This window comes from Puma concolor, chromosome D4 (assembly GCF_028749965.1).
Source record: "Puma concolor isolate L17-30 chromosome D4, mPumCon1.1.hap2, whole genome shotgun sequence".
Lineage (NCBI taxonomy): Eukaryota > Metazoa > Chordata > Mammalia > Carnivora > Felidae > Puma > Puma concolor.
Genome location: NC_141679.1, coordinates 84696235 through 84710216, shown reverse-complemented (window position 1 = coordinate 84710216; position 13982 = coordinate 84696235). Strand labels below are relative to the sequence as shown.

At 38.0% G+C, this 13982-nt stretch overlaps 1 protein-coding gene across 7 annotated transcripts in view; it reads left to right on the top strand.

The window, feature by feature from the left end:
- SCAI (suppressor of cancer cell invasion) overlaps positions 1-13982 on the top strand; it is a 158103-nt gene that overhangs the window by 124754 nt on the left and 19367 nt on the right. For 4 of the 7 annotated variants that reach the window (XM_086684008.1, XM_086684007.1, XM_086684006.1 and 1 more), the window contains 3 exons: positions 5291-5363; positions 8830-9003; positions 9190-9290. In XM_086684008.1, the coding sequence (XP_086540134.1) occupies positions 5291-5363; positions 8830-9003; positions 9190-9290 (348 nt within the window). Of the gene's footprint in view, positions 1-5290; positions 5364-6110; positions 6255-8829; positions 9004-9189; positions 9291-13982 lie in introns of those variants that run through there. The other 3 variants (XR_015243057.1, XR_015243056.1, XR_015243055.1) reach the window with 3 other exon arrangements.

The following is a 13982-nucleotide window of genomic DNA, read 5'->3' as shown; positions in this document are numbered from 1 at the left end:
TTTAAAATATATAAAATTATTAAAAAGAACTATCCGTTCTATAGCAATTAGGTCACAAGATGCTTGTATGACCTTGAGCACGTTCTTGGTTTTACCTGTGCCACTTTTTCTTTCTCTGCAAAATAAGTTGGCAATACTGATCTTACAGTATTGTTAAGATTACAAGTTAGGATCTAAGAAGTCTAGGATGATCCCTAAAAGGCAGTATTAGCATTCAGTAAATTATAGAAATTATTATGATGACTCTTTTCAAGGCACAAATAATACACACAAAAGAAAACCCTACCCCAGATTAGTTAATCATTATAGATTAGAAAATTTTAAATAAAATACTAGGAAGTAGACTTATTTATTAATAGAATAATCTAACAAAAGAGTTTATCTGAATCATATATGTATTTTGTGAAAATCAATCAATATTGTATCCTATGCCAATAGGATAAGTAAGAAAAATCACATGCTTGTCTCAGGGGTCATTTTGTGAAATCTAATAAAATTCAGTACCCATTCTTAATGGAAAAAAAAAACAAAACTCAGCTTATGTGAAAAGCCTCTATATTAAGTAGCCAATTTTGGACTTCGAGTGAGAAACATTAAAAGCATTCTTAGTTAAAATGAGAAAAAGAGAACGCCTGCTGTCATTTTTGTGATTGATTTTGTTTTAGTCCTAACCAGAATTGTTTAACATTCCCCAAATAAAACAATGAAAAAGGTTGTCCAGACTAATAAGAGGTGTAAATATTGAAAAGAAAGAAATAAAAATCTTAAAAAAAAATTTTTTTTAATGTTTATTTATTTTTGAGAGACAGAGAGAGACAGGGCATGAGCGGGGCAGGGTCAGAGGGAGAGAAAGGGAGACACAAAATCTGAAGCAGACTCCAGGCTCCGAGCTGTCAGCACAGAGCCTGACGCGGGGCTCGAACCCACAGACCATGAGATCATGATCTGAGCCGAAGTCGGACGCTCAACCGACTGAGCCACCCAGGCACCCCAGAAATAAAAATCTTCAATTATAGATGATACAATTTTATATTTAGAAAATCCTAAGGAATCACAAAACAACTTAATATGCATATAGATCCAGCAAAGTAGTTAGATATGGGATGAATATGCAAAAATAAATAGTAGTGTTATATATGAGCTATAGCAAGTTAAAATTTCTTCAACGTATGTTCTATTTACATACATTTGCCATAATTTTTCTTAGATATAATAGCATTAAATCATATAATCCCTACATGGGGGCAATTATGAGACATTCCCAAAAACTTGCAAATAAAGAAAATAAGAATCATAAGGGAGTTAAACTAAAATTAATTACCAAATGGGTTAGAACCAGAGACACGTGAGGTATCTTTAAAGAAACAGTTTTCCAGGCCTAAAATTTAAATATAATGTGATTGAAGGGAATCAGAGGTCCCCAAGATCACCCCCAGGCTCAGCAGTTCACAAGGACTGATAATTCTCAGCCTGTAGTCACACTCAGTACGGAGATTTCTCACAGTAAAAGTCTCAAAGTCAGAAGGCACATGCAATGAAGTCTAGAAAACAGCAGGCACAAACTTCCAAGAGCCCTCTCCGGTAAAGTCACAGTGGATGCCCTCAGTTTCTGTAGCAACAAGTGAGACGACGCAGGTGAAACGTTTACCGGGAAAGCTCACTAGGAACTCGGTGCCCAGGGTTTTTATTAGGGACTCATTGTGTAGACACCCTCTGCCTGGCACTTCCAAAATGCCATTATCCTAGAAGGAAAGCAGGTGCTCAGCATAAACCATCGTGTTTACAGTCTAGATAAAGTGAGCCGCTCTTACCAGTTCTGCTAATGGTGGGAACCCTCCCCACATCTAAGTCCCCAGAAGCCAGCCTGCAACCAACTTTCTTAAGCAGGCCTTTCAAAGGATTGCTGTCAGGCTTTAATGAAAAAAAAGACTAACTCTTTGCACACAATATTTAAAGAAAAAAAGAAGAGAAAGGTTGGTCAACAAGAGAAACAAAGAGAAGAGAGACCTTGGGACATAAGTAACAGCCATGTGCATTTTAACACTATCCAAGATCAAGAGCATCATGGCCAAAGATCCAGTAGGCCATTCCTGCAGTGTGGATAAATATCTCCAGCTGCCTTATCTGAAGAATGCTCCTTAATATCATTCATCTTACTCCCTTTGTTTTGATTGCAAGAAATTGCTAATTTATTTGTTTAATTTTTTTTATATTGCTCCTATATTCACAAAGTCACAAAATCAAAAATTTCAAAAAGGCTTTATTATGATATCTCTTTAGCTCTCCCACTCCCAATTGACTCAGTTACTCTCTCTATGGGGAATTACTATTGTCTGTTTCTTGTTTACCTTTCTAGAAATTTTTTAAAAATGCATGTATAAGACAAAACAAATACATAGTCTTTAGTCTTCTTGGCTGTATAAATAATACTAACATACTATACACAAAGTCTCTATAGCTTACTTTGTTTTCACTTAGTAAGAAATGTTGGTGGGGGCACCTGGGTGGTTCAGTTGGTTAAGCGTCTGACTTCAGCTCACGTCATGATCACACAGTACATGGGTTCGAGCCCCGCGTCAGGCTCTGTGCTGAAGCTCAGAGCCTGGAGCCTGCTTCAGATTCTGTGTCTCACTCTCTCTCGGCCCCTCTTCCACTTATGCTCTGTCTCAGAAATAAATAAAACATAAAAAAAAGAAAGAAATGTTGGTGATCTTTCCATATCCCTTCATAAAGAACTTCTTTGTTCCTTTTTTATAGGTGCATAGTATTCCATTGTATTGTTGTGCCATAATTTATTTTTCCAATCCCTTGTTGCTGGTCATTTGGTTGTTTTTAGTCCTTTACTATTGCTAACAGTATTGCAAGGAGTAACTTGGGACTCAAAGTTATTATAGGTTTGAGAACATATTAGTAGCATCAATTTTTAGTTGTGGGATTGCTGTTAATGGAATATGCATCTGAATTTAATAGATACTGCCAAATTGTCTTCTAACGAGTTTGTACCAATTTATACTCCTACCATCTACATATGAGTATTTGTTTTCCTATAGTCTTGCCAGTAGTGTATATTCTCAAGCTTTGGTAAATTTTGCTACACTGGTAGGTTAAAAATGATATTGCAGCATAGTTTTGGTTTTATTGCTCTTATTAGCAGCAAGGTTGAGCTTCTTTTCATGTTTTTGAGCCAGTTGTGTTCCTTTTCTGTGAATTTTCTGTGATCTTCCACCCATTTTTCTGTTGGGTCAGTAGTCTTTTACTTAGGGATTTGGAGAAGCTCTTTCTATATTGAGATTAATCTTTGTAATGTGCCTTTTAGATATTTTCCCCAGTTTATCATTTTGCTTTTGATTTAGTTTATGCTGTATTTTACTATGCACAAGGCTTTGGTTTTGTAACTGGGCTTATTAATCTTTTTAAGTTGATTTATTTATTTTTTAGTAATCTATATACCCAGATGGGGCTCAACATGGGGCTCGAATTCACAACCCCAAGGTCAAGTGTCACATGCTCCTCCAACTGAGTCAGCCAGGCGCCCTTGGGTTTATTAATCTTGACCATAGTAGTTAGGATGATCTTCTAAGTTATAAAAATCATCCTTATTTTCTTACATTTTCTTTCTGCACTTTTATTGTTTATTTTTTTTTATATTTAAATCTTTGATATATCAGGAATTTATCCAAATATGTGGTGCAAAGTATATAGCCAACTTTTCTCTGGATGGCTATCTTAATTTTTTCCTACTGGGTAGCCAGCTAGCCATCAAATTTTCCTACTTCCTTTTTTTTCCCCCCAATTTTTAATTCTTTATTTTAAGTAATCTCTATACCCAACATGGGCTCAAACGCATGACCCTGAGATCAAGAGACGCATGCTCTTCCGACTGAGCCAGCTAGGTGCCCCAAATTTTCCTACTTCATAATTTGATTCTTTTTTTTTTTTTTCTTTTGAGAGAGGGAGGGAGGGAAGGAGGGGGAGGGAAAGAGAGAACTAGAACTAGTGGGGGAGGGGCAGAGAAAGACTCTTAAGCAGGCTCCACACCCAGCACAGAGCCTGACACGAGGCTCGATCTGATAACCATGAGATCAGGACCTGAGCCAAAATCAAGAGTCGGACATGTAACCCACCGAACCACCCAGGGGCCCCTTCTGCTTCCTAATTTGAACTATCATCTTTATCATATATACTCAAGTCCTATCTGTTTTGGGGTCTAATTTTGGACTCTTTGCTCTCTTCCATTGGTCTTCTGCCCACTCTTATGCCAGTGCCACATATTTTTAATTGCGGAGGCTTAAAAGTATGTTTCAGTATCTCATGAGTCTAGTTGCCTCTCTTTGTTCTTCTTTTTCAGAGTTTTCCTGGCTAATCTACTTTTTCCATATGAACTTTAGAATTATTTTTTTCAGTTGCAGGAAAAAATATCTGGCCATTTTTATTGAGGTTGGTTCAAATTTAAAAAATTAGTGGAATGATATCTTTAGAATGGGTTTCTCTCTAAGAACATCCTTTAAAGAAAGCATATCCTTAAGCGAAGAGTGGTCTAGTTTGAGTATCAGCTTCCATTCCCACTGTAAATTAACATACCGACATTCTGGTTTTATAGGTCATTCTGTGTGAGCAGTGATTTGATTCACAATGAGAAGTGGTTGCAAGTCTTCCCTGATTACTTCTCAGTAAGTCAGGTTTTAGAGCCCGTGAGGCTGAGAGCCAGATCCTAGAGCTTGGAAAATCCATGCTTGTGAATATTGCCCAATGACGTGGCCTCTTGGTAGATAGCCAGATGACCTCTCCCAGTAACACTGCAACCATGTATATGCCTTTATTTTAAAAATCAGTAGTTTCGTTAGTAAACTGCACTATTTTAAGAAAGCCTATTTTGGGGGCGCCTGGGTGGCTCAGTCGGTTGAGCGTCCGACTTCGGCTCAGGTCATTGTCTTGCAGTTCGTGAGTTCAAGCCCCGTGTCGGGCTCTGTGCTAACAAACAGCTCAGAGCCTGGAGCCTGCTTCGGATTCTGTGTGTGTCTCTCTCTCCCTCTCCCCTGCTCATGCTCTGCCTCTCTCTGTCTCTCAAAAATAAATGTTAACTAAAGAAAGAAAGAAAGCCTATTTTGCACGGTAGTTATACACGGATGGCAGTCTCTTCAGCTGTTACTGATGTTTCTGCATCTGTCTATGAGTAAAAGGGCCCTATCTGTACACTAACGATGTACTTTGAAAAACTACTATCTTTGTTACAGAAAGTAACTATCTTTGGCCAAATCTTTAATGAAAGTTTTAAATTCTTATGTTACAGAATTTCACAAACTTATTTGGACAGCCACTAGTCTGCTTGCTTTCTCCTACAGCGTATCCAAAGGCTTTACAAGGTACGTTGTCGTTACCTGTTATATCAGTAGGTTGCAGATAACTACTGTGTACATTTTGAATAATACTGATCTCTGTCTTCCCAACCTATAATGATCACATGTGGCTTTATAGTATTTCATGTGGCAGCTTTCACTCTGAAATACACCCAGAAGTCTTGCCAACGACTAGACTTCTTTAATGTGCTACCATTAGGTCTTGAGATAATTCTGAAAGAAATGATAAATCATCCCTGAGAAAAATATGGTTTGTGGTCCCTTACTGTTGGGGAATTCGTGATTTGTGAATTTTACAATTTGTTTGGCAGGTATTGTTTTGTTTTGTTTTTTGTTCTGGTCTGCCTGTCATCATTCATATAGCATGATTTCCTATATCTCTGGCTACCTAATTTAGGCACCTTCTAAGACCATGAGATTTCTGGTCTAGAAAACTTCTCAGCCTCTGCCTAAGAGTTCGGAGAACCCAACTGGCACAACTTAAGGGTTTCTTTTATTCACATTTTTACTTTGTTGTATTTTTTAAATAAAAGAACCTCTTTTCAGTGTGCCAGGGAGACAGTGTGCCAGTGTTTTGGCTGTTTCTCAGATGGCTGAGAAATGAAAGACTTTGTCTTTAATAATTTATCCTCGATAAACAACACTAAAATCGAATTCTAACTCCCAGTCATTAAGCTAGGTAAAAACTAAACAAACCTAACACTGTTTTAGCAGTTCTTGTCACTGTTTCACTATCTCCCTGACTGCGAATAGTGCTGATGTCTCTCTGTGGGAGATGGCATTTTACTGCTACTTCCCAGCCAGAAGTCCTGTCTGCTGACATAGTTTGACACAGGAAGTGATGGTCAGCATTTGAAAGCCTGAGAGAAGCTGGAGACTTTTCACCGTTGTTTTAAGGTAAGTTTTGCTATTTAACAGGGAAGAACATGTAGAAATATTAAGTTCATGTATCCAAAAGCCAAATTACTAAGGGATAAAACTTACCTTCAAACAACGGTAAAATTCTCCTGCTTTGAGGACTTTGTTAACGTGTTTGTTATCATTTCTGGAGAAATATAACCTCTTCCAGTTATTTAAGAGTGCGTTTTCCCACCAATTTGTCCTATCAAGATGCAGCTTTGTTTAAAATTGCATGATCTGATGTGTTAATACCAAGATTATTTGGTCCAAAAGGCTTTACTGTAGAGAGGGTAAAAACACCAGGCTCTGGAGGCAAACTGAATTTAAATCCCAACTTAACCACTTACTCGCTATGTGACCTTGGGAAGTTACTTAGCCATTCTGTGCCTCAGTTTCTTTCCTATCAAATGGAGATAATAATAGTACCTCCTTGTTAAATAATTCTGGATATACAGTAAGTATTCAGGATGTACTATCATTTTTTAAACTATCATTATTCTTAATGCTTACTACTCTGCTCAGTTGTGGTGTTTGTCCTTAACAGTTTTTAGTTTAGTATCGTATCTTTGTGCTAGAAAGCTCAGACCTTTAATCCCTCAAATTTGGCCTATCGGGACACAGAACTAGCGGATACCTAAGTATTTGGAAGGTCTAATTAGATTACTGCCCCTCTGGTATCTAAAGTATACAGTTCTGGGGCATCTGGGTGGCTCAGTCGGTTAAGTGTCTGACTTTGGCTCTGGTCACGATCTCATGGTTCATGAGTCCAAGCCCCACATCGGGTTCTGTGCTGACAATTCAGAGTCTGGAGCCTGCTTGAAGTTCTCTGTCCCCCTCTTTCTCTGCCCTCTCCCATTCATGCTCTGTCTCTCAAAAATAAATAAACAATAAAAAATAAATAAAATAATAATAAAGTGTAGAGTTCTCTCTGTAACCATGAGTTGCATGATTTATCAACTAACCTTTACTCAGCATTTATTTATGAGGTCCTGTGCTGGGCACTGGGGATAACACTCTAACCCACACAACACAGTATGCTCCTCACACAGCCAAATATCTCGCCAAAGATGTATTTCTTGCAGGTGTTTCATAGGAGCAAGCACATGGAACACATAGAGGAACTCCTAACTGGCCCTTGAAGGTGAAGAAAGTGGATAAAAAGATGTTAAAGTTGAAGGATATATTGAATTATATGAGGCTTGTTCTAGCAGAGCAATAGTGTGTGAGCCCCGACATAAGACCACTGTGATGAGAGCTTATGGAACATTTTTTTTTTAAGATTTTATTTTTAAGTCATCTCTACACGCAACGTGGGGTTCGAACTTACAACCTTGAGATCAAGAGTCACACGCTCTCCCGACTGAGCCAGCCAGGCACCCCAGTTTATGAAATATTTAGAGAAATATAAGTACTGCCTGCTAGCGGAAGGGTAGGGTGTGGGATTGTGTGGCTGAATCATGGAAAACCTTTTAGGATTTGTGAAGAAATTTAACTGGAGGACAGTGGGGTATCATCAAAAGATTGTGAACAGAAGAGTAGCCTGGAAGAGCATTCAGGCCACCTTGTGGAGAATGAATTGGAGAAGAACATTGATGGAAATAGGGAGATGGTGGTGGCTTCAAAAGATACTAAACCCAGAGAGCCAACAGGATTTGGCGATGGACTAGATATGAGGGAATAAGGGAGAGGAAGGAGGCAGGGATGGACTTCCGGGTTTCTGGCTGAGATGCTGGTAGAAATGATGGTAAGAAGCAGATTTGTAGAGAACAAAAGAGGGAAGAATTTGCTTTCAGTTTCTGACATGTTGGGTTGGAGGTTACCTTTGAGACCTAGGTTGAGTATTGTAGTCTTGAGCAATTCTGTTCAATAGAAAGACAATGTAATTCACTTATAATTTTAAGTTTTCTAGTAGCCACATTTCAAAAAAAGTAGAAAGAAACAGGCAAAATTAACATTAATATATCTTTTTGTACTGAGGCTTTGAAATCCCACTTATATTTTATACTTCACGGTGCACCTCAGTTTGGACACATTTTAAGTGCCCAGTAGCTACAGCAGGACAATGCAGTCCTAGACCTAGCAAGCTCAATCTAGGCTGCAGATAAGAGAACTGGGAATTAGTTGGCATGTGATAACTGAAATTATGGGAGTAGGTGAGATCAGCATTGTGTAGGGGGAAAGAAAGAAAATACTGATATTTAAGGGATAGGCAGAGAAAGAGCAACTACTAAAGGAGAATGAAAAAGATTGCCAATTCTAGTACTCAGAGAATGCTATCATGAACTGCCCACGTACTTGCCGTATTTGGATGAAATTTGTTAGTTGGAGTGAAAAAGGCAAAGGAATATGTACCTTTTCCATTTCTCTTAAGTTTATACTAGGCTCTGTCGTAAGTTTGTTCAGCAGAAAGTAGTGTGCCTGGGATGTTTTTGTAGTTACATGCAGAATCTACTTTGTTGTGATTTAATGATATAAATTTAATACATTGTCACTATATTAAATTATTCCTCAAATGCATCTCTTATTTTTTGCAAAACTGTTGTCTCTATATATAACATGTTTGTTATTACAGATCAATCTCAACGAGGTAGCCTCTTCACTCTCTTTTTGAACAATCCTCTAATGGCCTTCCTATTTGTCTCTGGATTGTCAAGCATGCGCAGAGGCCTATGGGAAAAGTGTCAAGAATATCTTCGAAAAATCAACCGCGATATTGCCCAGCTACTGACCCATTCACGTTCAATAGGTACCCTACTAATCTAACTGCACACTTAACATACTATAACGGTTCTTAAATTTTTGAAATTGTTTGAATTTTTAAAGGTATTTGTTGAAGGCAGGAAAGTTGAGAAGGTTTTCCTGATCTTTCTTCCCCTTGAAATGTGTTCTCCTTTTAAGCATCTTTTTACTGTCATCTTTCTCCTTTTTGCAGATCAGGCATTTCTCCAGTTTTTTGGAGATGAGTTTCTTCGCTTGCTCCTCACAAGATTTATCTTTTGTTCAGCCACCATGAGGATGCACAAGATTTTTCGGGTAGGCAAAGAATATTATTAATGACCAATTTTACCATTTTAGGAATTTAAGAATCATGTATTATATTTTATTAAATATGTTATATTAAATACAATTTGAATAGATCCAAAGGCATTTTACAAATGAATATGTAACATATAATGATGACCAACATAAGATACATCTGAAAACTCAACATCCAGTTTAAGAAGTAGAACATTTTCGGGGCGCCTGGGTGGCGCAGTTGGTTAAGCGTCCGACTTCAGCCAGGTCACGATCTCGCGGTCCGTGAGTTCGAGCCCCGCGTCAGGCTCTGGGCTGATGGCTCAGAGCCTGGAGCCTGTTTCCGATTCTGTGTCTCCCTCTCTCTCTGCCCCTCCCCTGTTCATGCTCTGTCTCTCTCTGTCCCAAAAATAAATAAACGTTGAAAAAAAAAAATTTAAAAAAAAAAAAAAAAAAAAAAAAAAAAAAAAGAAGTAGAACATTTTCATTACCTTTTAGGCCCTTCCCAGGTCCTCTCTCTCTCTCAAATGAAATTAAAATTCTGAACTTTATACTTAGCATTCATCTTTACGGTTTTGCCACATGTGTTTGGATTCCTGCACAGCATATGGATGGATCCACGTTGTATGTATTCTTCTACAGCTTGCTCTTTTTTCACCTGCTATTTTATTCCTGAGACTGAGCCAAGTTGATGACAACTGTAGCTTTCATTCATTTGTTTTCACGGCCCTATAGGATTCCATTGTTTGACTGTCTATCAACAATTTCTCATCTATGCTACTGATGATGGACATTTAGGTTGTTTCCAGTTTTTTATTATTGTAAACAATGCCACTGTAAAACCTTCTATCAGTTCCCTGGTACACACATGTAAGACTTTCTATGGGGACTATACCTACAGTGGAATATGAGGTCGGATGATGTAAGTATCTTCAACTTTACTAGGTGATGCCAGATGGTTTTGCAAAGTGGTCGTCTCAGTTTACGCTCAGCAGCAGTATGTAAGACTTATTGTTGCTCTAGTCCTCTCCAGCCCGTGTTGCGGTCTTACTTTATATCATGTATGCCTAATGGGTATAAAGTCATAACTCACTGTGGCTTTAATTTTTATTTCTGAGATTGCTTTGAGGTTGAGCAACTTTTCACATATTGTTCTGTGTTCTTTTTCTTTAATTTTTTTTAATGTTAATTTATTTTATTTTTTTAATGTTTTTATTTATTTTTGAGACAGAGAGAGACAGAGCATGAGCAGGGGAGGGGCAGACTGAGCCACCCAGGTGCCCCAGTGTTCGTTTATTTTTGAGAGAGAGTGAGAGACAAAGTGTGAGCAGGGGAGGAACAGAGAGAGAGGTAGACACAGAATCCGAAGCAGGCTTCAGGTTCTGAGCCTGATGCGGGGCTCAAACTCACAAACCAGTCATGACCTGAGCTGAAGTAGGACGCTCAACGGACTGAGCCACCCAGGTGCCCCTCTGTGTTCTTGTTTGTAAAGAGTGTGTTCAGATCTTTGGTCCATTTTGCTATTAAGTGGTTTGGTTTTTTTCTGTGAATTCGTATAACAGCATAACACTGTTCATTGACTTTTTAAAAATTTTAGGCATTATACTTTTCATTTCTATAAGTAACATTTGGGTTTTTTTCAGATATGCCTGAACATTTTTAAGTTTCTTGTAACTTTTAGTTTTAAAATATGTTGATTTTTTTCCATTTTATTATGGTGATTTTAAACATGAAAAAAATTGTACAGTGAATATCCATATATATACACTAGCTAGATTCTTCAGCTAAACATTTTGGTATATTTGCTTTGGAATGTTTGTCCATTTACCCATTCCTCTTTCCATTCATCAGTTTATCTCATTTTTTGATGCATTTTGAAATAAATGGTAGACATCAATAGCCTTTACCTCCAAACACTTCATCATGCATATGAATAACTGACATAGGAGTGCCTGGGTGGCTCAGTCAGTTAAGATTAAGCGTCTGACTTCAGCTCAGGTCATGATCTCATAGCTTGTGAGTTTGAGCCCCGCGTTAGGCTCTGTGCTGACAGAGCCAGGAGCCTGCTTCAGATTCAGTGTCCCTCTCTCACTCTGCCCCTCCCCTGCTCATGCTCTGTCTCTCTCAAGAATAAATAAACATTAAAAAATATTAAATAAATGACGTATATACACTCCTTCTTTTTAATTTTTTAAATTTATTTATTTACTTTGAGAGAGAGTAAGCAGAGGAAGGGCAGATAGAGGGAGAGAGAGAATCCCTAGCAAATTCCACACTGTCAGCAAAGAGCCAAATGTGGGGCTCGAACTCATGAACCGTGGGATCATGACCTGAGACAAAATCAAGAGTCGGATGGTTAACTAACCGAACCACCCAGGTGCCCCTATATATTCTTTTTTTTTTTTTTGTAACGCTTATTCATTTTTTGAAACAGAGAGACAGAGACAGAGTGCGAGCGGGGGAGGAGTAGAGAGACTTGGGGGGACAAAGAATCTGAAGCAGGCTCCAGGCTCCAAGCTGTCAGCAGAGAGCCCGACAAGGGGCTTGAACCCACAAACCATGAGATCATGACCTGAGCCGAAGTTGGACACTTAACCGATTGACCCACTCGGGCACCCCTATTCTTTCTTTAATGTAAAGTTCATATACATTGAAGTGCACAAAACTAACCTGTGCTATGAGGTGCATTTTGACAAATACATATACCTGTGTAACTCAAACCAATCACGTTATACAACATAGCACCAGTCCAGATAATTCTCTCTACACCCTTTTCCAATCAGTCCAGTACCCATTACCCCAGAGGCAATGCTATTTTTATTATGTTCACTCTAACTTAGTTTTACCTATTCATAAAGTTGAATTATACAGTATAGATTCTTTTGTGTAAACCTTCTTTGACCAAACATGTTGTTCTTGAGATTAATCCATGTTTCATGTATAAGTAGCTCGTTCCTCTTTACTACTGAGTAGTAATCCATTGTCTGAAAATACCACAGTTTATTTAGGCCTTCTCCCTTTGATGAACACCTGGGCAGTTTTAAATTTTTGACTACTATAAATAAAGTGGCTATGAACATTCTTGTACAAGTCTGCTCAGACATATGTTTTGAATTTTCTTCGTCATAGAGTATGTATGTGTTTACTTTTGTAAGAAACTGCCAGACTTCTTCTTAGAGTGTTTGTACCATTTTATATTTCCAGCAACAGTATATAACAAAAGTTTCTTTATATCCTTGCCAGCATTTGGTGTTGCCAGTCTTAAATTTCAACTATTTTTGTGGATTTATAGTGTTTTCTCATTGTAGTTGCAATTTGCATTTCACTGAATAATGTGATATTCATTAATAATGTGATATTAGACATCTTTTCATGTACTTATCAGCTATATTTTGCTGTATTCACTGGTTGCCTTTTTCTTTTCTTAACAGTGGCTTTTGAAGACTAAACTTTTAAATTAGTGATGAAGTTTCAACTAACCAATTTTTTTTTCTTTTTTTGTGGCTTGTTTTATCCAAGAAATGCTCGCCTATTCCAAAGTCACAAAGATTTTTTCTAAGTGTGCTTCTAGTTTTAATAGCTTTAGTGTTTACATGTAGGTCTGTGATCTATTTGAGTTACTTTGGTTTACAGGGTGAGGTAAAGGTTAATGGTACTTTCTTTCATATGGATATGAACTATTTTAGTATAGTTTGTTGAAAAGATTATCCTTTTTGCATTGAGTTACTGGTGTAACATTTTTGAAAATCTGTCAACCGTGTATGTATAGAGATATTTCTGGACTCTAAATTCTGTTCCATTGACCTATAGCATTTTTCTGCAATACACTACTGCCTTGGTTATTCTAGTTTTATACTAATTCTTAAAATCCTATATGTGAACCCCCCTAAAGTTTAAGCCTTTTGGTTGTTCTAGTTCCTTTGCATATCTATTTGAAATTTAGCATCAGCTTCACATTTTGAATGGGACTGTATTTAATCTTTCTAACTAATCTGTGGTGAATTGTATTTTCATAATATTGAGTCTTCCAGTCAATGACTGTGGTATATTGCCCCATTTATTTAGGTCTTTAGTTTCTCTCAGCAGTGTTTTGTGGTTCTCGTCTTATAGGTCTTACATGTATCTTAATAAATTTATTCCAGGGGTGCCTGGGTGGCTCAGTCGGTTGGGCGTCCGACTTCGGCTCAGGTCATGATCTCACGGTTCATGGGTTCGAGCCCCGCGTCGGGCTCTGTGCTGACAGCTCAGAGCCTGGAGCCTGCTTCGGAGTCTGTGTCTCCCTGTCTCTCTGACCCTCCCCCGTTCATGCTCTGTCTCTCTCTGTCTCTTTTTTTTTTTTTTTTTGAACGTTTATTTATTTTTGGGACAGAGAGAGACAGAGCATGAACGGGGGAGGGGCAGAGAGAGAGGGAGACACAGAATCGGAAACAGGCTCCAGGCTCTGAGCCATCAGCCCAGAGCCTGACGCGGGGCTCGAACTCACGGACCGCGAGATCGTGACCTGGCTGAAGTCGGACGCTTAACCGACTGTGCCACCCAGGTGCCCCTGTCTCTCTCTGTCTCAAAAATAAATAAACATTAAAAAAAATTAAAAATAAATAAATAAATAAATAAATAAATTTATTCCAGAGTATTTCAAGTTTAGTGATGTACTGTAAATAGAATTGTATTTTTTATTTCATTTTCGAATTATTTTTTGCTAATATATAG